We start from the raw sequence: 27909 nt of genomic DNA on the forward strand, positions 1-27909 counted from the left end.
TAATTTACATTTAATAAGTTATTACTCAAAAAAAAAAGAGGAGTGAGAAATAATTAAGACCATTCAACACACCTCATTCAGGTATTTCCCTGCAAAAAAGGTCTGATAACCACACATTGATCTGAGGATTGCTGGGAAAGTACTTGGTTCTTGGATCTTCTGCCAAGAGTTACTACTGCAGTTTCCCTCTAAAGTGTTGTTAACCACATGATGGTTATGTGGGTACTTCCCTGTCAGGATGCTGGCTCGGCTAGGACAGCAAAGAGCAGTTGGCACATACTACAAAGGGAACACAAGAAAAAAGGTTACACAAGGAAAATGGATTTCTCATCATTTCTAAAGAGAATAAAGAAAGCTTCTCAACACTATGACTTGGAATTTTTATTTTTCCATGGAATAGAGATTTTCTTTACACGACACACATTTCAGAGCTGCTTTATATCATCTAGTGGAGAGAACAAAGCAGATAAAACAAGTGGAGAGAACAGATTTCTTTTTCAGGTGGTTTCTACCTGCAGGGAAATGTAACAATAATTCCAATCTCATCCCCCTAGAGAAATAACATTTATAATAAGCAGCACAGAATGGCAGGAGCTGGGTGTTAACCAAAGGTAAAGAAAACTACTTGAATCTGATGTAACTGAGAAAAAGAGGTTCATTTTCAGGCTGATACGCAACTTTATACATTTACTGTATTACTTGATACATTTGACACAGATTTTTTTCCCCTACCCTATGTTTCTATTACCTACTGTTACCAATGATTTTCCTCATTCTACCAAATATTGGTACAAGTATACATGACCAAGTCACTTTATAGAAAGTTAATACCAGCTTACAATCTCATCAGCAAAAAGTGAATGCCCTTCTGGAACAAAACTAGATGTCTTCCCCTTTAAACAACCAGGATTTTTTTCCCTTTCAAATGGGATTTTGTATTTTTAAATATTGCTGAGGATGAATGATCTCCACATATATATAGTGACCAACTGTGCTTACATGAACTGTCTGTTCATATGCTTTGCCCATTTTTCCTCCTGGGCTGTTGGCTTCTTGTTACATGAGATTTGAGTTAAGGAAGGATTCAGTCATGTTATAAATACTTCCTACTTTAACTTCTGGCTTTTAATTTTGTTAAGATGTTTTACTTCTGTAATTTGTACACTGGCAACTCTCTTCCTTTTTTGCTTCTGTTCTATTTTATGGCCCCCAATACACGACTTTTTGTATTTTCATATCTGGTACGCTAATTTCTTCTTTTTACAAAATTACCTTGATCGTTCTTACCTACTTATCATTCCAGGTAATTTTTGGTATCACTTAAGTGTGTCTAGGAGAATCTTGTTGGGATCCTGATTAAAATAGACATTCCATAATGTTGTGTCTTCCTACAGAAAATGATATGCACATCTGCTTAACCAGGTGCTTTCATTACGTCACTCAGCAACCTCTGTAACTTCATTTACATAGTTCCTAACCACTTCTTGCCACCATCGGCTATTCTGAGAGTTGAAATTTTGCTGCTATTACACAAGAAATCTTCCCACCCATCCTTTTATTTCTCTAACTGGTTATCCAGAAGTTATTAATTTTTACAAAACTCAACTCTATTAATTAAAAGTTTTCCAAAAATTCTCCTGTGTTTCCTAGGTAGAAAATCCAAGCAAGTGGAAGTAGTAATTTCGTCTTTTTTCCAACAGCTTTGTTTCCATAAGCCTATGGCAATGACTAGGCTTCCCAGTACAACATTAATAAGCGATGTTAAGCCCTCCTCTTGTTTTTAATAGGAATGCCCCTAGTTTTCATTTTAAGTATAAGATCCGTCATTCGTTTGAAATATTCTTCAGAGTAAGGATATATTCTTCTACTAGTTTAATAAGTTACCAGGAAAAGATACTAAATTTTCAGAGGCCTTTTGAGCATCTATTAAGATGATTTGGTCTTCGGCCACTAGTGTTCAATGCATCAAATCTATTCTCCAGATGGTCTCTAAATTCAGGTCGGATATACATCAAGGACATCATACATGAAGAAAGCAAGAGGTCACTGAAAAGACAGGAAAGAAAGAAAAGGCCAAGATGGATGTCAGAGGAGACTCTGAAACTTGCTCTTGAGCGTCAAGCAGCTAAAGCAAAAGGAAGAATTGATGAAGTAAAAGAACTGAAGATTTCAAAGGGCCTCTCGAGAAGACAAAGTAAAGTATTATAATGACATGTGCAAAGAACTGGAGATAGAAAACCAAAGAACTGGAGATAGAAAACCAAAGAACTGGAGATAGAAAACCAAAGAACTGGAGATAGAAAACCAAAAGGGAAGAACACGCTCAGTGTTCTTCCCTTTTGGTTTTCTATCTCCAGTTCTTTGCACATGAAAGAAAAAATTCAAGCCTCGAGTTCCAATAGTGAAGGATTCCATGGGGGAAAATATTAAATGATGCAGGAACCATCAAAAGAGGATAGAAGGAATACACAGAGTCATTACACCAAAAAGAATTAGCTGATGTTCAACCATTTCAAGAGGTGCCATATGATCAGGAACCAATGGTACTGAAGGAAGAAGTCCAAGCTGCTCTGAAGGAACTGGTGAAAAACAAGGCTCCAGAAATTGATGGAATATCAATTGAGATGTTTCAACAAACAGTCTGTGCCAAGAAACAGGGAAGACAGCTTCCTGGCCAACTGACTGGAAGAGATCCGTATTTATGCCTATTCCCAAGAAAAGTGATCCAACCAAATGTGGAAATTATAGAACAATATCATTAATATCACACGCAAGCAAAATGTTGCTGAAGATCATTCAAAAACAGCTGCAGCGGTCTATCGACAGGGAACTGCCAGAAATTCAGGTCGGTTTCAGAAGAGGATGTGGAACCAGGTATATCATTACTGATGTCAGATGGATCCTGGCTGAAAGCAGAGAATACCAGAAGAATCTTTACCTGTGTTTTACTGACTATGCAAAGGCATTCGATTGTGTGGATCATAATAAATTATGGATAACATTGCGAAGAATGGGAATTCCAGAACACTTAATTGTGCTCATGAGGAACCTTTACATAGATCAAGAGGCAGTTGTTCAGACAGAACAAGGGGATACTGATTGGTTTAAAGCCAGGAAAGGTGTGCGTCAGGGTTGTATTCTTTCACCATACCTATTTAATCTGTATGCTGAGCAAATAATACGAGAAGCTGGACTATATGAAGCAGAATGGGGCATGAGGATTGGAGGAAGACTCATTAACAACCTGCGTTATGCAGATGACACAACCTTGCTTGATGAACGTGAAGAGGACTTGAAGCACTTACTGATGAAGATCAAAGACCACAGCCTTCAGTATGGATTACACCTCAACATAAAGAAAACAAAAATCCTCACAACTGGACCAATGAGCAACATCGTGATAAACTGAGAAAAGACTGACGTTGGAAAGGATTTCATTTTACTTGTATCCACAATCAACAACCATGGAAGCAGCAGTCAAGAAATCAAAAGACACACTGCATTGGGTAAATATGCTGCAAAGGACCTCTCTTCGAAGTGTTGAAGAGCAAAGATGTCACCCTGAAGACTAAGGTGCGCCTGACCCAAGCCATGGCATTTTCAATCACATCATATGCATGTGAAAGCTGGACAATGAGTAAGGAAGACCAAAGAAGAGCTGATGCCTTTGAACTGTGGTGTTGGCGAAGAAGACTGACTATACCATGTACTGCCAAAAGAACGAACAAATCCGTCTTGGAAGAAGTGCAACCAGAATGCTCCTTAGAGGCAAGGATGGCGAGACTGCGTCTTACATACTTTGCACATGTTGTCAGGAGGGATCAGTCCCTGGAGAAGGACATCATGCTTGGCAGAGTACAGGGTCAGCGAAAAGAGGAAGAACCTCAACGAGGTGGATTGACACAGCGGCTGCAATGATGAGCTCAAGCATTAACAAGGTTTGTAAGGATGGGGCAGGACCGGGCAGTGTTTCATTCTGTTGTGCATAGCGTGGCTATGAGTCAGAACTGACTCGACAGCACCTACCAACAACCATTAAGATGATCAACTACTTTCCTTCTTTCAGTTCCTTATTTCATATTGGTAAGCAACTACCAACTTTACTCTATCGCCGTAAATCAGGAACCGATAGAAGTGAACTTTACATATATCAACTCACTTAACCTCACAAAAATCCTAAGGTAGGTACTATTACCTCCATTTACAAATGGGGAAACCAAATGGGCCTGATAGATTAAGTAACTTGCCCAACGTCACACAGCTAGAAAAAAGGGAGAGAAAGTATTTGAAACTTTCATGTGCAACTTTCATTTGAAAATGAAAGTTGGCTCCAGAGTCTGTTTTCTCAAGCACAACACTATGGTGCTGTTCAGTGGGTTTCCTACTATGAAGCTACCCTTCATGCCTAGAATACCATCTACATGGTCATGCTGCATGGTTCCTGAATTTAATCTGCTGTTACTATATTTTGGATCTTTCATTTTATGTTTATACATGAAACAAATACGTGCATTTTTCTTCTTTTTACTTTTTTGGTGGTACTTTGTCAGGTTGTGCTGTCAGAGTTAACAAGGCTTTGTAAAGTGACATGCAAGTTTTTACCATGGAACAGTTTACTAAGCATAAATGTTACTTAATTCTTAAATCTACTTTCAAAACTTAAATAGTGAGATTTTAAATAAATTTCTCTAGTTCTGAGTTGTAAACAGATTGGCTTATAAAATACCTGTAATTAATCTTCAATTGTTAAGAATAAATATTTCAATTAAAATCAAATTATATCACATTAAATAAGGTCCTCCTTTCAGATCAGGTATTTAACTAGGGGGAAAAAACAAACATGTAGATTACACTGGAAACCCTGGTGGCGTAGTGGTTAAGTGCTACGGCTGCTAACTAAGAGGTCAGCAGTTCAAATCCACCAAGCACTCCTTGGAAACTCTATAGGGCAGTTCTACTCTGTCCTACAGGGTCACTATCAGTTAGAATCGACTCGACGGCAGTGGGTTGGATAGATTATATCAGGAACCACCCAGAAGACAATGTTCCTTCTCAGACTACAACCACAATTAAAGTCTAAAAAAGCTACAAAAGTTAGCTTCAAAACTTACAGCACTGGAGAAGGTCATTCCCATCTGTCCGATGAGGGCCTTGGTTTTCTTTAGGGGTGTCTGTAAAGTAAGTAATTATCAGTTAAATAATTTCTTCCAATAAATTAAGACATACAAACCAGAATTTGTGTTTTCTTGCAACCTAATTCCCAAATGGTCAGCTCCATCTGACACTAAGCAGTGACCGAGAGAGTCCTGCGTGATTCTGAAGATGAACCTAACAGGCTTGGTTCGTCAATTGGATCCTGTGTCAAAGTCCATGAGGACAGAATGCTCGCAGGAAGGGGGGTCCACAATGATGGCATTATTCTGGCAATGCTGATTTCAGTGTAACAAACGTGTGGTGCCCTTCGCTTATTTTCACCAGCCACCTTACGTGGTAGAGAGGGCAGAATTGTCTCCATTAATTATTTTAGAAGCAGAATTTGAGAAATGACATGAAAGGAGCATTCCACCCTTTAAAATGAAAGTAAAACAAAGCTTGGATTCTGAAAGCCAGACAAGACCCTGAGGCTCAGAGCCTAACTCAAAAATCAGACCCGCAGTGGTGGAGCTCAGGTGCACACTTCTCGGCAGATTCCTGCTTTCTGCACTATACCAGTCACCGCCGTAGAGTAAGGGCTTGAAACACGTGGAAAACAGGTATCCGCAGAACCTGGCCAAGCAAAAGACTAGTGAGACACCACTTTGTTTTTTTTTTTTTTGCTTTCTATCTTTCATTCAGAATTTAAGACCCTGACAAGTACAAAGAACAATTACTTCAAAGCCTAGAGTGAGGATAAAAGTTTGAAAATGGTCCCTCATATACAAGTAAAATGAATGCTAATAATCTGTATTCAGATTACAAACAATAAGAGCAGTACCACCGGAGAGGGTCAATTTTGTTATATTAAATGAGTTAATTTTCATGAAAATTCTGAAGTACCTTTGAAATCTGAGACCATATAAGTTTTAAGTATATCTTGTTATATACTGATTCCTTAAAGATTGACCACCCCATACCTTAGCTAAAAAGAACCTCATTTTCAATACTGTATGATTTTTCCCCGTTGTCTCATACAAGTAGTGGAAAACCTAAGGAACCCATAAGCTCAAAAGGATGAGACTTCTAACTTACTCAAGAGGGGCTTTGATAATTTCATGGGTAATCCATATCATGTTGCCAGGAGATCTGAGAGATGGGTAAGGATAAGGTCTTTGCTAACCTTTGGAAGAAGCAAAGTCATCAACCACGCTCTCCCACAAAAAATTCCTGGGTACTACCCATGGGAAAGGGAGTCCTGGGTGGTGCAAAAGGTTAAGCACTCAACTACTAGCTTAAAGGCTCACAGTTGAAACCTACCCAGGGGTGTCTTGGGAGACAGGTTAGGCGATCTGCTTCTGAAAGGTCACAGCCTTGAAAAAACCTATGGGGCATTTCTACTTTGCATGCATGGGGTCTCCACGAGTTGGAATCAACTCAATGGAAACACACAAGAAAAGAACACTGGGCTCAATGATTTGATGGGAAACCTGAGTTACTAAGAGGATGTTAAAAACAAACAGTTGCCGTTGAGTTGATTCCAACTACTGGTAACCCCATATGTATCAGAGTAGAGCTGTGCTCCACAGGGTTTTCAATGGTTGATTTTTTTTGAAGTAGATTGCCAAACCTTTCTTCTGAGGTACTTCTGGATGGGCTCAAACATCCTATCTTTCAGTTAGCAGCCAAGCACGTTAACTGTTTGCACCACCCTGGGACAGGAAAATGAGGGTGGGAAGTGTAAAGTGAAGAAAAAAGACCATGGAAGTTGACATCAGTATGAGGGTTAATGATCAAATTGTTTGGTAAATACGCAAAGTTACTGCAGAATATGTGACTATATTGTGTGGTTATAATGCATTTATTAAATACTTCATGTATGTCAGGTACTGATCTAGACAATGGTAGACAAAAGATAGAAGGTTGCTGCCCTCGTTACTTGTACTCATGGTAACTTAAACTGACAGGTAAACAAAAAGAATCGTTTCAGGGAGTGATAGTGCTATGAAGAAAATAAAAGCACACGAGATTGTAGCTGGTGAGGGAAAAGGGGGAGGCTACTATAGATGAGTGATCTGGAAAGGCCTCTTTCAGGAGGTAACTTCTAAGCTAAGACCCACATGATAAAGTGTCTGTCATGCAAAGATCTAGGAGAAGATGTTTTCCATCTGAGTGAATAGCAAGTACAGAGGCTGACAGAGGGAGGAACAGAAAAAAGGTCAGGGTGGCAGAAGCAGCACAGTAAATATGTGGGAGAGTGAGGCAAGACAACGCTGAAGATGTAGGCAGGAAGCAGATGAAGCAAGCATGCAAAGGGGATTTTAATCTAAGTAAGAAAGTTTATAATAGTAACTGATACACTACTAAGGAGCCCTGGTGGTGCAGTGGTTATGCGCTCTGCTGCTAACCAAAAGGTCTGAGGTTTGAACCCACCAACCACGCTGTAGGAGAAAGATGTGGCAGTCTGCTTCTGTAAAGGTTTACAGCCTTGGAAACCCTATGGGGCAGTTCTACTCAGAATCAGCTCAACAGGTGTGAGTTTGGTTTTGGTTTATATACTACTAATAGTAAGACAAAACTCATAGTTGAGTTAGTCACTAGCCAACTATGGCAGCAAGTCTTAATCTTCTTTGGGCCAAAGGCTTCCCTCTGTCCACAAAAAGGAAGATACTTATACAAAGTTTTACATGTTAATTGAGGACCCCCACTGGGGTCCCTGAATCTCACCTGAAGAACCTCTGATCTATGAAGTGGCTGTGCTGGTGTGGGCATGTACGACATCTAATAAGTCAGTACTACCACAGTATTCTAGAACAGGAGCAATGGCCTGGGGTTCTGGGATAACATACTTGGCTTTGCCACTTATGAGCTACATGAACTTTGGCCAAGTTACTTAAACCCCTGTAAAATATGGTGGGGTAGGAGTGTCTGGCCTCCTCTAACTTCATGATGGGAGGAGAGAATCAAGATCAACAGCCCACGGCTGATTCCTATGAGGTGGAGGTCAGACATACCTCCTTTCTCCAAACTTTTAATTCTAACACCAGCAGTTCCTCCCATGGCACTCTCTACTTCTCTGCTGGGTTCAATAATTATTTGCAGTGGCCACAAAGACCATACTCATGATTGATGGGGTTTATTAGGGAAGTAACAGGTTACAATTCAGGATGAGAACCAACTCAGGATTACAGTTCTTCATTCAGGACAGATTGTTCTCACCCATGCCTGCAGGCATACCTCTCTCTGGCCCTTGGCCTCCTGGGGTCCCTGGCATCTGCCCTGCTTGGGCAAGTGTTACAAAGCTCTTTAGCTCTGCCAATAAGTGCCTGGAGGCACTCCGCTCTGCCAGCAAGCCTCATGCCCAAAGGCACCCAGCTCTCTTGCACCGTGGGCCAGGAAGCCTACCCACTGTCTCCTGCCAGTCTTCTGGTTCTGCTGCCTTTACTGCCCATTTCTTTGATGCTACTTCTCGCCACCTCCAGTGTTACAGCTCTGTCTCCTCAGTCTAGGAGTTCTGAGCACAAGGATCCCAAGTCCAAAGGAGATGTTCCACTACTGGATCTTCTTTCTTGGTGATTGTGACGTCCCCCTTTCTGCCTCTGGGATAACTCATTTTAAGCCTAGGAGGATGGCAAAATTGACCAATCCCCTCATTAAGGCTCTATACACCTTATTTGCATGATTCCACTCCCACAAGGGTGCCAGGCACCTTATTTGCACAGGCCCACTCAATAATTTTGTGGGAGTTACAAAACCATGGTGAGAAAGGCCATATAAAAGCAATTCATCACACCACACCCTCTCTGAGTTTTGAGTGATGTAAACAGTTTGTACTCAACGACTAACTGAAAGGTTGGTGGTTCAAACCCACCCAGCAGTGCCAAGAAAGGAAGGTCTGACAATCTGCTTCCATAAAAATTATGGCCAAGAAACCCTGTGGAGCAGGTCTGCTCTGTAACACATGAGGTTGCCACGAGTCAGAATCAACTTGATGGCAACAGATTGACAATACCTCCATCAGGGGACTCCCATGATGACTGAAGCACAAGTGTAAAATACCTCACAACCTGCCTAGCTCCAACGAGGTTTTCAAATGCTATTCTTGTCTTAGATCTTCCCCATCAAATCCTGTTTGATGACTTAAAAAACCAGCTTCCTTTGAATGGATTCTGACACATGGTGACCCTGTGCGTGTGACACCAGGACTGTGTCCCACAGGGCTTTCAATGGCTGATTTCTCAGAAGTAGATCACTAGGCCCTTCTTCTGAGGAGCTTCTGGTTAGACTCGAACTTCCAAATTTTTGGTTAGTAGTTAAGCACATTAATCATCTGTACCACCCAGCCACCCCATTTGACAATTAGTGGTAGAATATTCAGAAAAAGGTTACAAGAGAGCCCAGAATTCTCCAGAGAATTCGAAGCATTAAGTTTGACTTATTTCCTCCACTCAGTTTGGTTCCTCTCTCTAGGACAAACACCTACAAGAAAGAATTTGCTACTGCTTTAAAGAAGCGAATAGGAATAGCACGCTGAAAGGAAGAAACCTTAAATATACACAGACCATAGGTTGTTTTCTATGAGAATTGAAGGAACTGAATTCTAAAGTCTTATATTTAATTCATGAATTTTGTTTTCAACAAAGGTATGCAAGTGTGACCTTTTACTTAAGTGCTTTAGTCAGTGAATTATTAGCTCGTGATAGGGATAGCTAGCTTTTTCGGGAGGATAAGTGTAACAGTTGGAAAAGTGGCAAAGCCCAAGTAAAATCTACAACAAATGGGAGGGTGGGTACAATCAGGTTATTAAACAAGTAGAAAAAGATGTGACTTCCTCACTACATCAGATTTAAGACTTAGTGAGGAAGGGAAATGAAACTAAATGACAACAAGGCATATGTGGCTGGAAGAAGTGTGGACTCAAATGCAAATATCTTAATCATCAGCTAGCTAGAAAAGACCCCCATACTCTAGAACACAGCCCAGGGTAAGAAATATAATTTACCTCACAATCTAGGCATATATACATACGGGTATGCCTACCTTACTACATGTAACACATGGATATTTCCCTAATGCATTCTACAGGAAAGCAAAAATGCTGTAGCTACTCACTGAACTGGTTTCACAATTCACTCATGGGTTGAAACTAGCAGTTTGAAGGACACTGGGCTAGGCTGTTACCACACAGGAAAAGCTGAGAACCTCTTGCCTTAAGTGCTTTCATATTTCAGCATTCAGCTGAAAACAAAAAGAGAACTAAAAGCAAGCAATAAAGCACTTGGCGGGACCCAGGACCACAGAGAGGACCAGGAAAGATTTTGACCTGACTCTGCCTAAACCATATATGTGACCTTGGCGAAGCCACTTTCTGTGGCTTAGTATGGATTAAGGTGAATGTTCACCAAGGCCATGAATTCCGGAACTCTAAGATAAAATATATATATATATTCTAAGATAGCAGAAGCAAAATTAACTCTGGTAAAGAATGAAGTCTCATGACTTTTGATACAAAATGGAACACTGACAGTAGCCAATGCATCACCCAGGTGTTTAATTAGGCTGATTGAATTTTCTTGGTTCTTGGGAGAAAAAGCACACACTGAAGACTCTGGCGTAGTGGTTAAGAGCTCGGCTGCTAACCATAGGGTTGGCAGTTCCAACCCACTGGCCCCTTCTTGGAAACCCTATGGGGCAATTCTACTCTGTCCTACAGGGTGGCTCTGAGTCAGAAACGACTCGATGGCAACAGGCTTGGGCTCCCAGATTAGTCCCTTTCAGCACTTTACTTTATAAACGTCAGGAACAGATGGGGTAGCCACAAATGCAGAGGTGGCCCTTCTAAGTCCCTCATAAATGGGGGCTGGATTAGTGGTCTGATCCAAAAGAAAAACAATCAAGGCTTGTGTGCTCTTAGCCAGCACCTACTCCTCCCTGATTTAACCCACCCAAGGAGTCCACGTTTATTTTGAGATTTGAGGGCAAACTCCTGTAGCAGAAGCAGGGTCCGGAATAGGAACCCTGTGTTATATGTACGTGTGTGTATGTGGGAGAGAGAAGATACACGAATACCCAGAAAAGATGAGGAAGAATGAAGAGGAAATAAAATCTGGCTGTCTCTCAAGCCTGAGTAAAGGGCCTGGCACGGCAAAAACAAACCAGGGTCAAGGCAGTCAGTTCAGGGAGTGCGGGACAGGACTGGGAAAAAGAGCAAAAAACCAGAGAGTCCGGAAGGTGGAGGGGGCGGGGCAGAAATGGAAGAGTTACCATGCCGCCGAGCACTTCGTCCTGGTCGTCGGTGAGAAGCAACACCACATTGGGCCTTCGAGAGCTCGCCGCCGCCCCGGAGACCCCCAGGCAGCTGCCCAGGAGCAGCAGCAGCAGCGTTGGGGGCCAGCCACCGCAGGCAAGTAGGCAACGGGAGCTGCCCTGCCAGGGCCCACCTGAGGCCAGTAACAGGAGCCGCATGGCGGACAGGGCGCCGGGGGTACCCCGGGACCGGTGGGGGACCGCGCAGGTGGCGGGAGGGTAGCTGGCTAAGAGCCGGAGAAGCAGCAGCCTGTACAGCGAAGGCCAGGGTTGGGGGGGTGGTCAGGCGTTTTCCCCTCTGGCGCGATCACGTGAGGCGGGACAGGGGGCGGAGCACGCCGTGCGGTCACGTGACGGGTAGTCGCGGACTAGGCCGGACGGGGCGTGGCTGCGGGCGGAAAGGGAGGGAGATCGGGAGCCGCGGGGAGGGAAACCCCGGGAAGTGACAGAAAAGCCGGTAAGGAGCGGGGAGAGAGAGAGTGTGTCTTACCTCAAGCTGAAGCTGAAGCTCAGCTTGGGTTCTGGTAAGACCTACTTCTGAGCTTATGATGGAAAGATTACAGTGGAGGGAAGATTAGATGAAAAGATGGGAGTCATCAAACAGTAACCGATTGAAAGGGAAAGGAGTCATGCGGCTACCAGATATTAAGATCATCTGGTGGGTAAAGTATGAGCTCTACCATATTTACATCCAAGTCAGGGAATACTTATTGAAAATCCTTACACTTAATCATATTTAATTTTCTCTACAACTTGTTAGGTAGGTATTAACATTCTCATTTTTCTCAGCCATTAAATTTAGAGCAATGTCAGCTATTAATTCCAAGCCTAGTGTATTCCTGCTTTTCCACTGATGACATAGTGGTTAAAAAAAAAACAAAAAACGAGTTAGTGTTATCCTGATACCTTTACCTTAACAATCCATGGTGAATTTTTGAGATCCTACTTGGAAGATGTTGGAGGTTGTGCACATTGAACAAAAACAAAATCTCTGAAATATGGTCATACAACCACGTTATTAAGTAATCCTGGGGAAAATTCCATGAGACACAGAGCTCCAAACATTTCTGTGGTTACTCTGCTGAAATGTATGAAAATGTAAATTTCCCTGGCAAGGTGAACCTGTCAAACCTATTCTAACTCAGTACAACAGGATGACAATGAATGTGACACCATTCCTCTTCAACTGGTCATTCCAGGCATAGCAGACCGTATGGTTGTCCAATTCAAAATGGCCAATACCAGTCCATTTCAGCTCACTAATCCCTATAGGGTTGCTATGAGTCGTAATTGACTCAACGACGATGGGTTTGGTTTTTTTTTTTTTTAATGCCTAAGATATAGATCTTTACGTGTTCCACTTCATTCTAGACGACTTCAATTTTCCTAGGTTTGTACTTCGTACATTCCACATTCTACTAATTAATGGGTGTTTGCAGCTATTTCTTCTCATTTTGAGTCATGCCACATCAGGAAATGAAGGTCTCCAAAGCTTGACTCCATCCACATCATTAAGATCGAGACTACGTTGAGGAGGCAGCTCTTCCCCAGTCATATTTTGACCTCCTTCCAACCTGAGGAGCTTATCTTCTGGCACTATATCAGACAGTGTTCCACTGCCATTCAAAAGGTTTTCATTGGCCAGTTTTTTCAGAAGTAGCCTGCCAGGTCCTTCTTCCTAGTCTGTCTTAGTCTGGAAGCTCCACTGAAACCTGTCCACCATGGGTGACTCTGCTAGCATTTGAAATGTCAGTCACATAGCTTCCAGCATCACAGCAACATGCAAGCCACCACAGTACAACAAATTGACAGACTAGTATTCATTGGCAAAAAGAACTTTTCAAGATATGTTCTGAAGTACAACCCCATCCATGATAGAATAATATCTATAAGCCTACAAGGAAGCCTAGTTAATAAGACTATTATTCAGATATACACACCAAGCACTAATGCCAAAGATAAAGACATTGAAGATTTTTTATCAACTTCTACAGTCTGAGATTGGTCAAACATTCAATCAAGATGCATTGATAATTGCTGGTGACTGGACTGTAAAAGCTGGAAAAAAAGAAAAAGGTTTGGTAGTTGGAAAATATGGCTTTGGTGATAGAAATGATGCCAGAGATTGCATGATAGAATTTTGGAAGACCAATGACTTCTTCATTGGTCTTTTTTCAACAACATAAACGGCATCTATACACGTGGACCTTGCTGGATGGAATACACAGGAATCAAATTAACTACATCTGTGGAAAGAGACAATGGAGAAGCTCAATATCATCAGTCAGAACAAGGCCAGGGACCGACTCTGAAACAGACCATCAAATGCTCATATGCAAGTTCACATTGAAGCTTAAGAAAATTAAAACAAATCCATAAGAGCCAAAATAGGACCCTGAGTGTATCCCACTTGTATTTAGAGACCATCTCAAGAATAGATTTGATGCATTGTACATTAATGACCAAAGACCAGATGAGTTGGGGTATGACATCAAGGACATCATGAATGAAGAAAGCAAAAGGTTGTTAAAAAGACAGGAATGAAAGAAAAGGCCAAAATGGATGTCAGAAGACACTCTGAAACTTGCTTTTGAATGTAGAGTAGCTAAAGCAAATGGAAGAAATGATGATATAAAAGAGCTGAACAGAAGATATCAAAAGGTGGCTGAAGAAGACAAATGTATTATAATGAAATGTGTAAAGACCTGGAGTTAGCAAACCAAAAAGGAAGAACACATTTAGCGTTTCTCAAGCTGAAAGCACTGAAGAAAAAATTCAAGCCTTGAGTTGCAAAGTGAATGATTCTACAGGGAAAATATTGAATGATGCAGGAAACATCAAAAGAAGATGGAAGGAATACACAGAGTCACTGTACCAAAAGAATTGGTTGACATTCAGCCTTTTCAGAAGGTAGCATATGATCAAGAACCGATGATACTGAAGGAAGAAGTCCAAGCTGCACTGAAGGCATTGGCAAAAAAAAACAAGGCTCCAGGAATTGACAAATACCAGCTAAGATGTTACAACAAATAGATGCAGTCCTGGAGGTTCTCACTCATCTATGCAAAGAAATTTGGAAGGACAGCTACCTGACCAACTGACTGGAAGAGATCCACATTTCTGCCCATTCCAAAGAAATGTGATCCAGCAGAGTGCAGAAATTATTGAATAATACCATTAATACCGTGCAAGTAAAATTTTGCTGAAGAGCATTGAAAAGCAGTTCCAGCAGTACACCAGCAGGGAACTGCCAGAAATTCAAGCCAGATTCAGAAGAGGACGTGAAAAGACATTGCTGATGTCAGATGGATCCTGGCTGAAAGCAGAGAATACCAGAAAGATATTTACCTGTGTTTTATTGACCATGTAAAGCCATTTGACTGTGTGAATCATTACAAATTATGAATAACACTGCCAAGAATGGGAATTCCAGAACACTTAATTGTTCTCATACAGAACCTGTGCATAGACCAAGAGGCAGTTGTTCAGAGAGACCAAGGGGATACTGTGTGGTTTAAAATCAGGAAAGGTGTGCATGAGGGTTGTATTCTTTCACCACACTTATTCAATCTGTATGCTAAGCAAAGAATCTGAGAAGCCAGACTATATGAAGAAGAATTGGCGGAAAAATTATGTGCCTGCAATATGCAGATGATATAACATTACTTGCTGAAAGTGAAGAGGACTTGAAGCACTCACTGATGAAGATCAGAGACCACAGCCTTCACTGTGAATTACACCTCAACATAAAGAAAACCAAAATCCTCAGAGCTGGACCAATAAGCATCATCATGATAAAGTGAGAAAAGATTGAAGTTGTGAAGGATTTCATTTTACTTGGATCCACAGTCAATGCCCATGGAAGCAGCAGTCAAGAAATCAAAGGACACATTGCATTGAGCAAATCTGCTGCAGAAGACCTCTTAAAAGTGTTAAAAAGCAAAGATGTCACCTTAAGGACTAAGGTGCACCTGACCCAATCTCTGGTATTTTCAATTGCCTCATACGCATGGGAAAGGTGGCCAATGAATAAGGAAGACTGAAAAGAATTGATGACTTTGAATCATGCCGTTGATGAAGGATATTGAATATACCATAGACTGCCAGAACGAACAAACTCGTCTTGGAAGAAGTATGGCTGGAATGTTCCTTAGAAGCAAGGATGGCAAATCTCATATACTTCGGCCATGTTATCAGGAGGAACCAGTTGCTAGAGAAAAACATCATACTTGGTAAAGCAGAGGGTCAGCAAAAGAGAGGAAGACCCTCGACGAGATGGATTGACACAGTTGCGGATTATGAGGATGGCACAGGACTGGGCAGTGCTTCGTTCTGTCATGCATAGGGTCACTATGAGTCAAAACCAACTCGATTACACCTACCAACAACAGGATGTACTTCCTTGCTCTAAGAAATAAAGTATATTTTCTCTAAACTGGGCTGTCAGACAAGAAATGTCTTTTAAAACTCACAAAAGCACTATACTTCAAGTTAAAAATAATTGTAAAAGTACTTTGGAAAGTCATACAACTGTAGGGCTTTCTGCAAAAGGAACGTTGCCTTGTTTTACTGCATGTTTAAAAAAATTATCTTTAGAAGGCAAGAGAATCTTAAAAAAATGATAAAGAGTTCTGCTGCGAGAAAGAATTGTGCTGGGAATTTGGTCAGATTAGTTTCTAAAATAGCTAGGTACTTGATTACAGTCTCTGGATAGGTAATTTTGTGAGCTGGTGGAATAAGTAACCCCTGTTTGTTCAAATGCAGGAAGGCTTTCTTGCCCGTGTGCATGCACATGCGTGCGCGTGCGCACACACGCAAAAGAATTGTTCCATCTGCGTTGATGCCCCAAATTTCAAAATCATCTCATTGTTTTTTATTTAAGGCTAAATTGAAAGCTGTTTGAGGCCAGAGATTGTGCCAACTTTGTTCCTAGTGCTGAGGACACACTGTCTTCCTTTCACATCAGGAGTCAGTAGTCTATCACTTTTTTTTTTTTTTTTTTTGTAAAAATGGTATACATAACTGTCTTAGTCATCCAGTTCTGCTATAACAGCAATACCATAAGTCGATGGTTTTAACAAATAGAAATTTATTTTCTCAGAGTTTCGGAGGCTAGAAGCCCAAATTCAGAGCACTGGCTCCAGGGGAAGGCTTTCTTTCTCTGTCAGCTAAGGAGGAAAGTCCTTGTCTCTACACAAAGGCCCTTTCTTGGATCTTGCAGTCTAGTGGTGGAGAGACAATGTAATAATCACAGAAGTATATAATTACAAATTAGGAGACGTGCTAGGGTTTGCACATTTGGGGAGGGGGTTGGAAATTGACCTAGTCTAGGGTGCCCACCTAAGTGAAGTTTGAGTGATCTGAAAATTGAGTAGGAGATAACTTCGTACTGGGGTGTTGGGGTAGTAGAATGTCTTTTAGGCAGAGTACAGAGTATGCAAAGGCCTTGGCGGTGGTGCATTCAAAGAACTGAAAGAAGCCAGTGTGATTAGATCATAGCAGGAGGGAGGCCCTAGATTCTATATTAAGGACTTTGGTCTTTATCTTAAGGCTGATTAAAACCACTGAAGGAGTAAAGGAGAGATATAACTGTGGATTCTTAGAAGATCCTTCAGGCTGTGGTGTGGAGAACAGATTAAAAGAGGCCAAGAATGGAAAAGCGTTGACCAGTTAGAGGGAGAGCGATGACAGTAACAGGGAGAGAGACAAATTTGGTGGGCCCTAAGTTCATGTACAATTGCAAGTGGGTGGGAGGAGCTCGTTAAGAAAAAGAATAAAAGTATAAATACAAAATTAGGTACAAAACAATATTTATACTAAGAAAAGCTTCAAAACATTACACATTTTAAAAGTTAAAAAATGTAACAAATAATGTAAAATAAAAAATAACATAATATGTTGATTAATTAACTGCCAAGCACACCTTTTTATACTCTTTTGTCTACATTTTATGGCTATATACGATGTGGTCCTCTCTTCATATGAGCCCTGGTGGCGCAGTGGTTAAGAGCTACGGCTGCTAACCAAAAGGTTGGCAGTTCAAATCCACCAGCTGCTCCTTGGAAACCCTGTGGGGCAGTTCTACTCTGTCCTGCAGGGTCGCTATGAGTATGAGTTCTATAGAGATAATAGATAATGTGCAATATTTCCTCTGGTATACTTGATCAGTATTTGTTTAGAAAATTTTTTTTTCACCTTTACAGCTCATTATTGGTAATATATAAATTTTCAGTATTGTCAAATTTCAGAAATCAGGTTTTTTTCCAATATGGGCATTTAAAGTTTTCTCACAGTTACTAATCTTATGTATTCTTTGAATTGAGGGTACTCATTAGTCATCAGTACTTATTGTAGTCATGTAATCTTCATTGATGTCAAAGTTGAGGTCAAATCAGAAAGAAATGTATAAAGTGTTAATGTGTTCATATAATTCACTTCTCTTCATGAATTAGATTATCAAACAATCCAAGAACCTATTTATTATTTTTATTTGCAATTTATCTCTTCCTTTTAATGAATTACTGCTTTTGGTATGATCCGAAAAAAACTTTGTTACTGTCTTAGTCATCTAGTGCTGTGATAAGAGAAATACCACAAGTATATGGCTTTAACAAAGAGAAGTTTACTCTCTCACAGCCCAGTAAGCTAGAAGTACGAACTCAGGGTGCCAGCTCCAGGGGAGGCCCTCTCTCTCTGTCAGCTCTGGAAGAAGGGCCTCATCATCAGTCTTCTCTTGGTCTGGGAGCATCTCAGCACAGGAACCTCAGGTCCAAATCACACACTCTGCTCCCAGCACTGCTTTCTTGGTGGTATAAGGTCCCCTGTCTCTCTGCTCGTTTCTCTCTTTTATATCTCAAAGAGATTGGCTTAAGACACTGCCTAATCTTGGAGACCTTATCAACACATAATTGCCGCTAATCCATTTTATTTCATCATAGTGATAGGATTTACAACACATAGGGAATCACATAAAATGGTAGACAGTCACACAGTACTGGGACTCATGGCCCAGCTAAGTTGACAGATGTTTTGGGGGGACACAGTTCAATCCATGACAGTTACCATTCATTTCTCAACATCAGAATAACTTCTCTTGATTTTCTCGTTCATGTATCACTTTGTTTTTATACTCCATTAATTTTTTTAATCTGAATTTTATATCAGTGCCTTAACAAAATAAAGATTACAAAAGAAGGTACCTATTACATCCATTCACATCAGGAGCCAGTAGTCTTTCAGTGTTTTTTGTAGAAATGGTATACATAACTCTCTTAGTTATCTAATTTTTCTATAACAGAAATACCACAAGTGGATGGTTTTAACAAATAGAAATTTATTTTCTCATAGTTTAGGAGGCTAGAAGTCTGAATTCAGAGCACTGGCTCTAGGGGAAGGCTTTCTGTCTTTGTCAGCTATGGAAGAAGGTCTTTATCTCTTTGGCTCCTGCCTTCTGGTTCCTTAGAGAGCTCCATGTGTCTTGGCATCTATCTTACCCCTGTCTCTGCTTCCTAGCTTGCTTGTTTAACCTCTTTTGTATCTCAAAAGAAATCGACTCAAGATACACCCTACACTACTCCTGCCTCATTAAAATAACAAAGACAACCCATTCCCAAATGGGATTATAACCACAGGCATAGAGGTTAAGATGTACAACACATGTTTTGGGGGAACACAATTCAATCCATAGGAGCAACAAAACATACAGCCATTCAACATTTTCTACATGTACAATACAATGACATTGGTTACATTCTTCACATTGTGCCACCATTCTCCCTATCTCTACCCATATTGCTTCACCGCCACTAACTTAGACTCTGTCTGCTAAACTTCTCCTCTGTGTTTTACAGTTACTGCTGTCAATTTGATCTCATATAGATAACTCTTTAGAAGAGCGCACTGCTCGAGGCAAACATTCCTTACTAGATAAACTTAACTTTTTTATTTAGTTTAAGGATGACTTCATGGGATAATTTCATTTCAAGGCTAAAAGATTATCTCAGGGCAATAAATTTGGGACTTCCCCCAGTCTCAATGGGTTCAATAAGTGTGGTTTCTATAAGGATTTGAAATTCTGTGAGACATTTTTTCATCTTTTGATTAGGATCCATCTATTGGGTCGTTGATCAAAACGTACAGTTAATAGTAGCTGGGCATCATCCTGTTCTTCTGGTCTCATGGTAATGAGGGTAGTGGTTCACGGAGACAATTAGACCAGCAGTCCATTTCCTTTTCTGACTCCTGGTTCTCTGTCTTCCTCTGCTGTTCCCAGCAAACAGAGACCAATTGCTGTGTCTTGGGTGGCTGCTTACACGCTTTTAACACCCTGGACACTACTCACTGAACTAGGAGGTAGAACAGAGTATCTAAAAACAATATTAGGCCAATTGACTGGACAGGCCCTTGAAACCATGGCCCTAAACCTTGAACCAAGAAAACTCATCCCACGAGGTATTTAGCAAAAAAAAAAAAAAAAAATTTTTTTTTTTTTTTAAGTATCAGGAAACCCTGATGGTGTAGTGGTTAAGTGCTACGGCTGCTAACCAAAAGGTTGGCAGTTTGAATTCGACAGACGCTCCTTGGAAACTCTACGGGGCAGTTCTACTCCGTCCTATAGGGTCGCTATGAGTCGGAATCGACTCGACGGCAGTGGGTTAAGTAGTATTAACAACTGCTGCCTCTTTTTTAAAGCTTATTATTGTTATTATATTTTGGCTGCTATTTTTGTTATAAAAGTATGTATAATACTATGTTTACCATTTTACCCCTTTCTGGTATACATCTTAGTGATACCAGTTACTTTTATCAAGTTGTATAGCCATTACCCTTAGTCAATGCCGATTTTCCCATCACCATACACAAAATTTCATTACATCCCAGAAATTGATTCCCTCTCTTTCTTTCCCCTCCCACTCCTGGTAACCACTAGTAATGATTGGTCTCTACATATTTACCTGTTCTTCTCATTTCATATGAGTGAGTTCATACAATATTTATCCTTTTGTGATTGACTTACTTCACTCAGTAGAATGTCTTCAAGGTTCATCCATGTTAAGCATGTATCAGGACTTCATTTCTCTTTAAAGCTGAGTAATATTCCGTTGTATGTACGTACCATATTTTGTTTATCCATTCACCTGTAGATGGACAGAGGGAGCCCTGGTGGTGCAGTGGTTAGGAGCTACGGCTGCTAACCAAAAAGTCAACAGTGAGAATCCACCAACCACTCCTTGGAAATCCTATGGGGCAGTTCTACTCTGTCCTATGGGGTCGCTGTGAGTCAGAATCTACTCTATGGCAATTGATTTGGTTTGGTTGGTTCGGGTTGTCTCTACCTTTTAGCTATTGCGAATAGTGCTGCAGTTAACGTAGGAATATATATGCCTGTTCATGTCACTACTTTTAGGCCTTAGGGTATAGACAGACCTAACAGTGGAATTACTGGGTCATGTGGTATATCTATTTTTAGTTTTTTGAGGAATTGCTATAATGTTTTCCACAATGGTTGTACCATTTTACATCCCACCAGCAATGAATAAGGTTCTGATCTCCCCATAGCCTCTCCAACGTTTGTTATTTTCTTATCACTTGTTTTTTCAGATGTTCCAAAATATGTTTCCAAATTACAGTTAAAACGTTATATTCAATTCATGAGTAGTGTCTGGGGTCTCAAAAGCTTGCAAGTGGTCATCTAAGATATAACTATTGCTCTCTTTGCATCTGGAGCAAAGGAGAGTGAAGGAAACCAAACACTCCAGAAAGAAATTAGTTTACAGGACTAATTTCCCACTAGAACCACAGCCTCTTCTAGCCTGAGACCAGAAGAACTAGATGGTGTCTAGCTACTACTTCTGACCATTCTGACCAGGGATATACTAGAAGGTCCCAGTTAGAATGGGAGAAAAATGTAGAACAAAACTCAAATTCATGAAGGCCAATACTTAAACTGAACTGATAGAGACTAGAGGAATCCCCAAGACTATTGCCCTAAGATGCTCTTTTAACCTGGAACTGAAGCCACTCCTGGAGGTCAGCTTTCAACCAAATAAAAGATTGGCTTATAAAATAAACTATAACACCCATGAAGAATTTGGTCCTTTAAACAATCAACTATATGAGACCAAATGGTCACCATTTACCCAAAAGCAAGGATGAGAAGACAAGGAGGGGCAGAGAAACTGGACAAGGTGGAGATGGTAGAGTGCCAACACATTGTGGGGACTGCGACCAATGTCAGGAAACAATTTTTGTATGAATTGTTGAATGGGAACCAGATTTACTGTGTGAGCTTTCACCTAAAACACAAAATATTTTTTAAAAAATGTTGTATTTAAGTTTTATCAACTATTTGAATAAAGTTTTTACATCTCATTTGTGTTCGGATTTCTCTTCTGAGTTGTTAAAAATTTATTTTAGAGAATATGCTTCTTAGTTCAAGCAAGTATACGAGACTAAATGGGCAACACCTGCCCAAAAGCAAAGACAAGAAGGTAGGGAGGGACAGAAAAATTGAACGAAAGAACACAGGGAACCTGGGGTGGAAACAGGGAGAGTGTTAACACTTTGTGGGCATTGCAGCCAATGTCACAAGAAAATTTGTATGTGAATATTTGAAGGAGAAGCTAATTTGTGCTGTAAACTTTCACCTAAAGCACAATAAAATAAAAAATAAAATTATTTTAGAGTCCAAAAATTGTCATTAAACCTATGTTGCAAGGCCTTTTGTAATGCGCAGACCATTTCGTTACACTTAGACTCTTCAAGGAAAAATCCAAGTTGGCATATGTGTTAAAAAATACTCCCTATAGGAGTTGAACCTCAAAGGTTCACACACAAAATAAAACACACAACTGTTGCAAAATATCTAAGTAGGTAACACCTTCAGGTACTGTGATGGCATCCTTTGCTTTAACAAAATTAAGGTGCCTGGCCCATGTTCTGCAAAGTTGGTTTTAAACAGTGTGCAGCCCTTTCTCCTAATTGTTTTAATAGCTCTGCTGACATATGAGTGATTGTGAATGTTCTCCAACCACAGATTAGAATAGCCCAGATCTTGAATTACTTTCTTGAATGATGTCTCGGATTAATCTTTTCAGTTGACCTAAAAAGTTAAAAATTTCTAATAGGGTTTCCTGTTAGAAGAGCGGTACACAGTAATTGCCAACTGATCAGTGTTTGTCACGTTCAGTATAGGATGTGTAATGGTAGTAGTATTTGGTGTATGGTTATATATTTGATTTACCTTTTTAAAAAAATTGTTTTGGTAAAATAAGTCATTTTTTTTCACTTTGACATTTTCCCAAACAGTTGAAGGATTCTCGTGAAATTTCCTTATAGGAAGAATACCACTATTCATCATGACCTCTGCAGGGTAAATTTCTTAAACATTTAATAACCCAAAGACTTCTACCTATGGCCATGATGGTGTAATAGGCCGGACTAACCCTCCTGCTATAGTTAGCTAGAAAACAGTACAAAAATATGTTTCTGCACAGTGGACAATAATCAGTGCAGGAGTGTGATCCATGAGTAAACAGAAAAAATTGCCCTAGTTTTCTGCATGGAGGCACATTATGAACCAGAAAGCAAGGAAGAGAATCATATGCAGAGCAAAGTTGTTTTGCTTGGGTGAGGGATAAAAATCAAAGTTAAGGGAAAACTGAGGCAGCTGGAAGTTGTGGGACAGAGTTCCAAAGAGGAGGAAGCTATGGAGATTTAAAAAACTCCATCAGTGTGCACATATGTCCTCTTGATTCTTTGAACACTAAGATGTGCATTCATAGGGTAAAACGCTACAAGGCAGAGTGATGACTGACCTAAGAGATATAAGGTAAATAATTCTCAGAGGGCTTGGAGATGTTTGAGATTCAACCAGCCAGAGAGGGATAACCCTCCTTGATTACAAGCGGCATCCAGTAAATACCCCAGAAAGGTCATGCCTTAGTAGTAGGGCTAAACTATTACGAATAAAAAGTCCTCTACACCCACAATGGCAAAGCTGAAAAACAAGCCTCAAAAGATCAAGCTGATGTGCGAGTAATTTAACTTGCCTTCCAGAATAAAGCCCCGCACTCTCTGAGGGGAGACACAAAACCGAGATTCTCAACAATGTAAATTCACAATGCCCTGCATTTAATTAAAACAAAAAAACTAAACATGCCTCAAAACAGGAAAATGTTACCCATAACCAAGAGAAAAATTAGTAGACACAGATAAGAAATGAGGAAATAACAGATCGGGGGTTGAAAAAACCTATTTTAACTATGTTCAAGTATTTAAAGGAAAATATGAACCGAGGGAGAAGAGAAGCAGAAGAAATCAAAACAAATGGAATGAAACGAACAATTAGAGCTGAGAAGTACAATATCTGAAATAAAAAATTCACTGTATGGATTAACAGCAGATTAGACAATATAGGCAAGAAAGGATAAATCACGAGTGAGGCCTGCCTGTTGGAACAACCGAGAAGTTGAGAGTTGTCCTGGTTAGAAGCTGTCCTGACTGATGAACTGTATCCTGTATCCTGTTACTTTCAAATTGATCCCGATCCTGAGTTGCAGCCTGTTACTTTTCTAAAACTCCATAATTGTGAGTACGGTCTGTGAGTTGTGTGTGGCCACTGTAATGAATTATCGAACACACCAGGGAAATAGTGCTGTGGGGGAGGACGGTTGTTGTCAGAATTGGTAAAAGAGGCTGGGGAGTGGAGGTACGTTTAACCTCCACCTTATAGGCATCAGCTTTGTGCTGATGCTAATGATGACTCTCATTACCCTCCCTAGAGTTAGACGACTTCAGCTTCCACTATATTGTATTATGCTTTATCACAACGCTCATGTGTACATTTTCATTTTGTAATTTTTTGCTGAAAAAGTTTACTGTCTGAACAGTGGCAGTTCCTGTCCCAGCTCTCAAGGGCAATGGAGGGAGGGGTTTATCATTTGTGCAAACACCAAAGGGATGAGATTTAGGGAATGAATAGGCAAGCTAGACTCCCACAGCAGAGCTCAGTGCTACTCCTATGCAAAGCCCTTTTCTGCTGCTGCTATGGCCACCTCTGCTGCTTGTCTGCTGCTTTCTCCACTACCTGTTGCCAACCTGGGCTCAGGTCCCTATCTGGCCACCTTGGCACCTTGAGGTGTCCTGGACTGTGCCAAGGCATGTACCTGTGCCAGCTGCTTGGTGTCCATGCTGCCTGGTATTCCCCCTGGCTTGGTGTTTCTCCATTGGTCACACACATGCTCCATTGTCCCATTGAACTTCACTTACAAAACACACGTACAAATATAAAATTAGTAACCATTTCAAGATAGTGACAACAAAGCATTAAATCAAGCCTGGTACCCTTCTGAGAAAGGGGCTTTGTGCAGCAGCACAGCTCATGTGGCCATGAAGCTGGTCCTAGCAGCAGGTCCGAGCTGTGGTACATATAGCCTTGCTGCTTGGGTTATACAATCTGTGAAACCCTATGGTGTTCCAGGTATCAGTGTGGCAAAAAGATGCAATGTGCAGCAAGCCCCAGTAGAAGCCTTACAATGAAGGCCCCTGGGATTTTGGAGCAAGGTCATGACTGACACACTTTTTGAAAAACAGTTCCTGGTATACTGAGCCCTGATAGAGATGAAATCCTTGATCAAGAGGCACCAAGCCACCATGCTTCCTGAACTAACCATCATAAGTTGGATCCTCCTGGATTCACCAAGTCATAAAGTTGGGTAGGACCAGCAGTAATCCATCGCAAGATGAAAATGGTGCAACCAGGATCAGGCATGAGCAGGACGAGGGCACAAGCAAGTGATGTGAACAGGTAGCCCAGACTCCCATATCATTCACTGTTGTTACACCAGTTCTCTCTCAACTCACACTCGGGTCCTATATGACCAAATTAAGGAAGATGAAAAAGCCCAAGCTTGGTTTACAGATGGAATAGCTTAGTACATGGGTGCAAGCTGGAAGTCCCTGCATTACAGCTTCACTCCGGGTTGGCCTAGAAAGACAGTGGTGAGAGAAAACCAACCTAATGGGCAGAGCTTTGGGTGGTCTGCCTGACCACCCAGTTTATGTGGGAGGAGTGATCTGAAGTTGGAATACATATGAACTCACTGGCTATGGTGAATAGTCTGGCAGGCTGCTCACGGGCCTGGAAGGAAAATGATTGGAAGACTGGAGACAAGGAGATCTGGGGTAAAGGCATGTGGATGGACATATAGGAACAAGCACAAAGTGTGCAGAGCTTAACCATATGTTACGTCCACCAGCAAGGATTCACCATGGAAGAGGCACCAACAACCAATTAGACAAAATAACTTAGCCAATTGATGTTAGCTAGCCTTTGTGCTAGCTAGGCCCATCACCTACTCTAAAAGCATGTCACTTGAGAGGGGTGAGAGATCAGAGGTTTGATTCCCAGTTGATATGCACTGAGTAATCACAACCTTTCCTGCTACTATTGCAATGGAAAGTCTATATTCTGCCACTTCGAAGTCTAATGTAACGAATAATTAAGTAGTAGTTAGAAGATCTCCAAACTTCTAAGCACTCAAATTTTATAACTTAAATATCATTTACCATTAATCACTCTTATTTATTGACTGGAGTCCCTAGGTGGTGCAAATGGTCAACGGGCTCAGCTGCTAACAGAGAGGTTGGTGGTTCAAGTCCACCGTGCCTCTGAAGAAAGGCTTGGTAGTCTACTTCTGAAAAATCCGCTATTGAAAACCCTATGGAGACAGTTCTACTCTGACATATGTGGAATAAATCAGAGTCAACCCGACAGCAAATTTTTTTTTTAATTTGCTGATTGTCTACTATGTATCACTATACATTGCCTAAGATCCGTCTAACACTCTATAGCTTTTAAAAGTACAAGTATTCCCCAACTTAGGATATATTCTAGTTACAACAAACCACACTTGCAACTGTTCTTTTTTTTTTTTTTTTTTTTGTATAGCTTACCATTTGTATAGCTTCCTGGGAGGAAGTTATGGGAAAATGCATGCAGGGAATATGGAAAAAATTGCTGAGTTATGTGAACACGCTCCAAGCATTTGATCAGGATAGTATGATGGAAAAGACTAGTGGAAAAACCGTCCATATGGCAAGAATGCTGAATTTAGAACTTGATATTGCCGATGTGGAACAGCTCATAGATCATGAAGGAGGGGAACTGATAGATCAGGACTTAATGAATTTTGAAGAGGAAAGGAATGCTGAAGAAGAAAGAAACAATGTGGAAGAAGGAGAGATGTCGAAAAAATTTTCAGTGAAATGATCAGCTGGAGTTTTTTTCTAAACTAAACCAGGGGCTTCAGTTGCCTGAAAGCATGGACCCATACACTGACAGCTTTGCTAAAGTCTATAGGCAGATTCAGGAAGCAGTGAGATGTTACCGTGAAATACATGAAGGGGGAAAAAAAGACACATAAAAGAACCACACAGACAGCTCTCCCTGCTTTTCTGACTTTCAGAAACGCGATTCCCAGAGATAATCCAGATGATCCAGAACCTTCCACAAGAGGAGTTATCACTGCAACTGACAAAATGCCGACGTTGTCCAACTCTTCATCGCCAGAGTAAATTTTTATGATTTGTGTATTTTTTAATGTATGCATATATATTAAAATATATCTGTAAGTTTATACGTAATGTTTCCAACACCAAAAGACAAAGATTGGATTTATAAAGATACTGATAATAAAAGGCAATAATAATGAAAACTAAAAATAAAAAATGAGGTATTTGACTTACATTAGAAATGATCTACGACAGCCATTTTTTTTTCGTAAGTGGGGACTACCTGTATGAAAACCTCCTTCTACCACTCATCCCAATTTTTAGGATTGAAAAATACAATAATCTTTTTCATATTTAGTATAACAAATTGAAAATACAGATTGTATTGTATCCCAGTAATATAAATTGTAATCAGCAAAATTACAAAGCAAAACTGAGTTCCCATGAGGACAAGCTGAAACCTAGCGATGAACTTTTGCACTTCTTGTGTGACTGTGGGGATGAGTAATCTGAAAGACTAGTGCAAAAGGTTAACTACCAGATTTTAGAAACCATCTAAAGCATAACCATGGCTTTCATCATAGCCAATTCAGTCTTTGTATCCTTCTGCACATGCTGAAAAATTATCAAATTATCAAAAATGTTGAGAGTCTTGTGAAGTTAGTTTTAAATGATGAATGTCAAAAAATTATTGGCAAAACCTGGGTGTCTATACCGGTTTAGAAGTAATTTAAACGGTCATAGTCTGTAAGTGGAGCCCTGGTGACACAACAGTTAAGAGGTTCGCTGCTAACCACAAGGCTGGCCCTTTGAATCCACCAGCAGCTCCTTGGAAACCCTATTGGGCAGCTATACTCTGTCCTGTAGGGTCGCTTTGAGTCGGAATTGACTCGAAGGCAATGGGTTTGGTTTTGGTTTTAGTTCCTAAATCGCATTTTATAGTCTACAGTAAATTGT

The 27909-nt window shown here is 40.6% G+C and overlaps 2 protein-coding genes across 2 annotated transcripts in view; one reads left to right on the forward strand and one right to left on the reverse strand.

The window, feature by feature from the left end:
• Nucleotides 1-11766, reverse strand: part of GNS (glucosamine (N-acetyl)-6-sulfatase) — a 41443-nt gene extending 29677 nt beyond the window's left edge. The window contains exons 1-3 of the mRNA XM_049883782.1: nucleotides 11398-11766; nucleotides 5112-5171; nucleotides 73-279 (exon numbers count right to left, since the gene is read on the reverse strand). Coding sequence (XP_049739739.1) covers nucleotides 73-279; nucleotides 5112-5171; nucleotides 11398-11598 — 468 coding nt within the window. The 5' untranslated portion in view covers nucleotides 11599-11766. The remainder of the gene's footprint in view (nucleotides 1-72; nucleotides 280-5111; nucleotides 5172-11397) is intronic.
• A 178-nt stretch (nucleotides 11767-11944) lies between these two features.
• TBC1D30 (TBC1 domain family member 30) overlaps nucleotides 11945-27909 on the forward strand; it is a 143802-nt gene continuing 127837 nt past the window's right edge. The window contains exons 1-2 of the mRNA XM_049883776.1: nucleotides 11945-11963; nucleotides 26907-27011. Of these exons, the coding sequence (XP_049739733.1) occupies nucleotides 26933-27011 (79 nt within the window). The 5' untranslated portion in view covers nucleotides 11945-11963; nucleotides 26907-26932. The remainder of the gene's footprint in view (nucleotides 11964-26906; nucleotides 27012-27909) is intronic.

The sequence above is a fragment of the Elephas maximus genome, chromosome 4, assembly GCF_024166365.1.
Source record: "Elephas maximus indicus isolate mEleMax1 chromosome 4, mEleMax1 primary haplotype, whole genome shotgun sequence".
NCBI lineage: Eukaryota > Metazoa > Chordata > Mammalia > Proboscidea > Elephantidae > Elephas > Elephas maximus.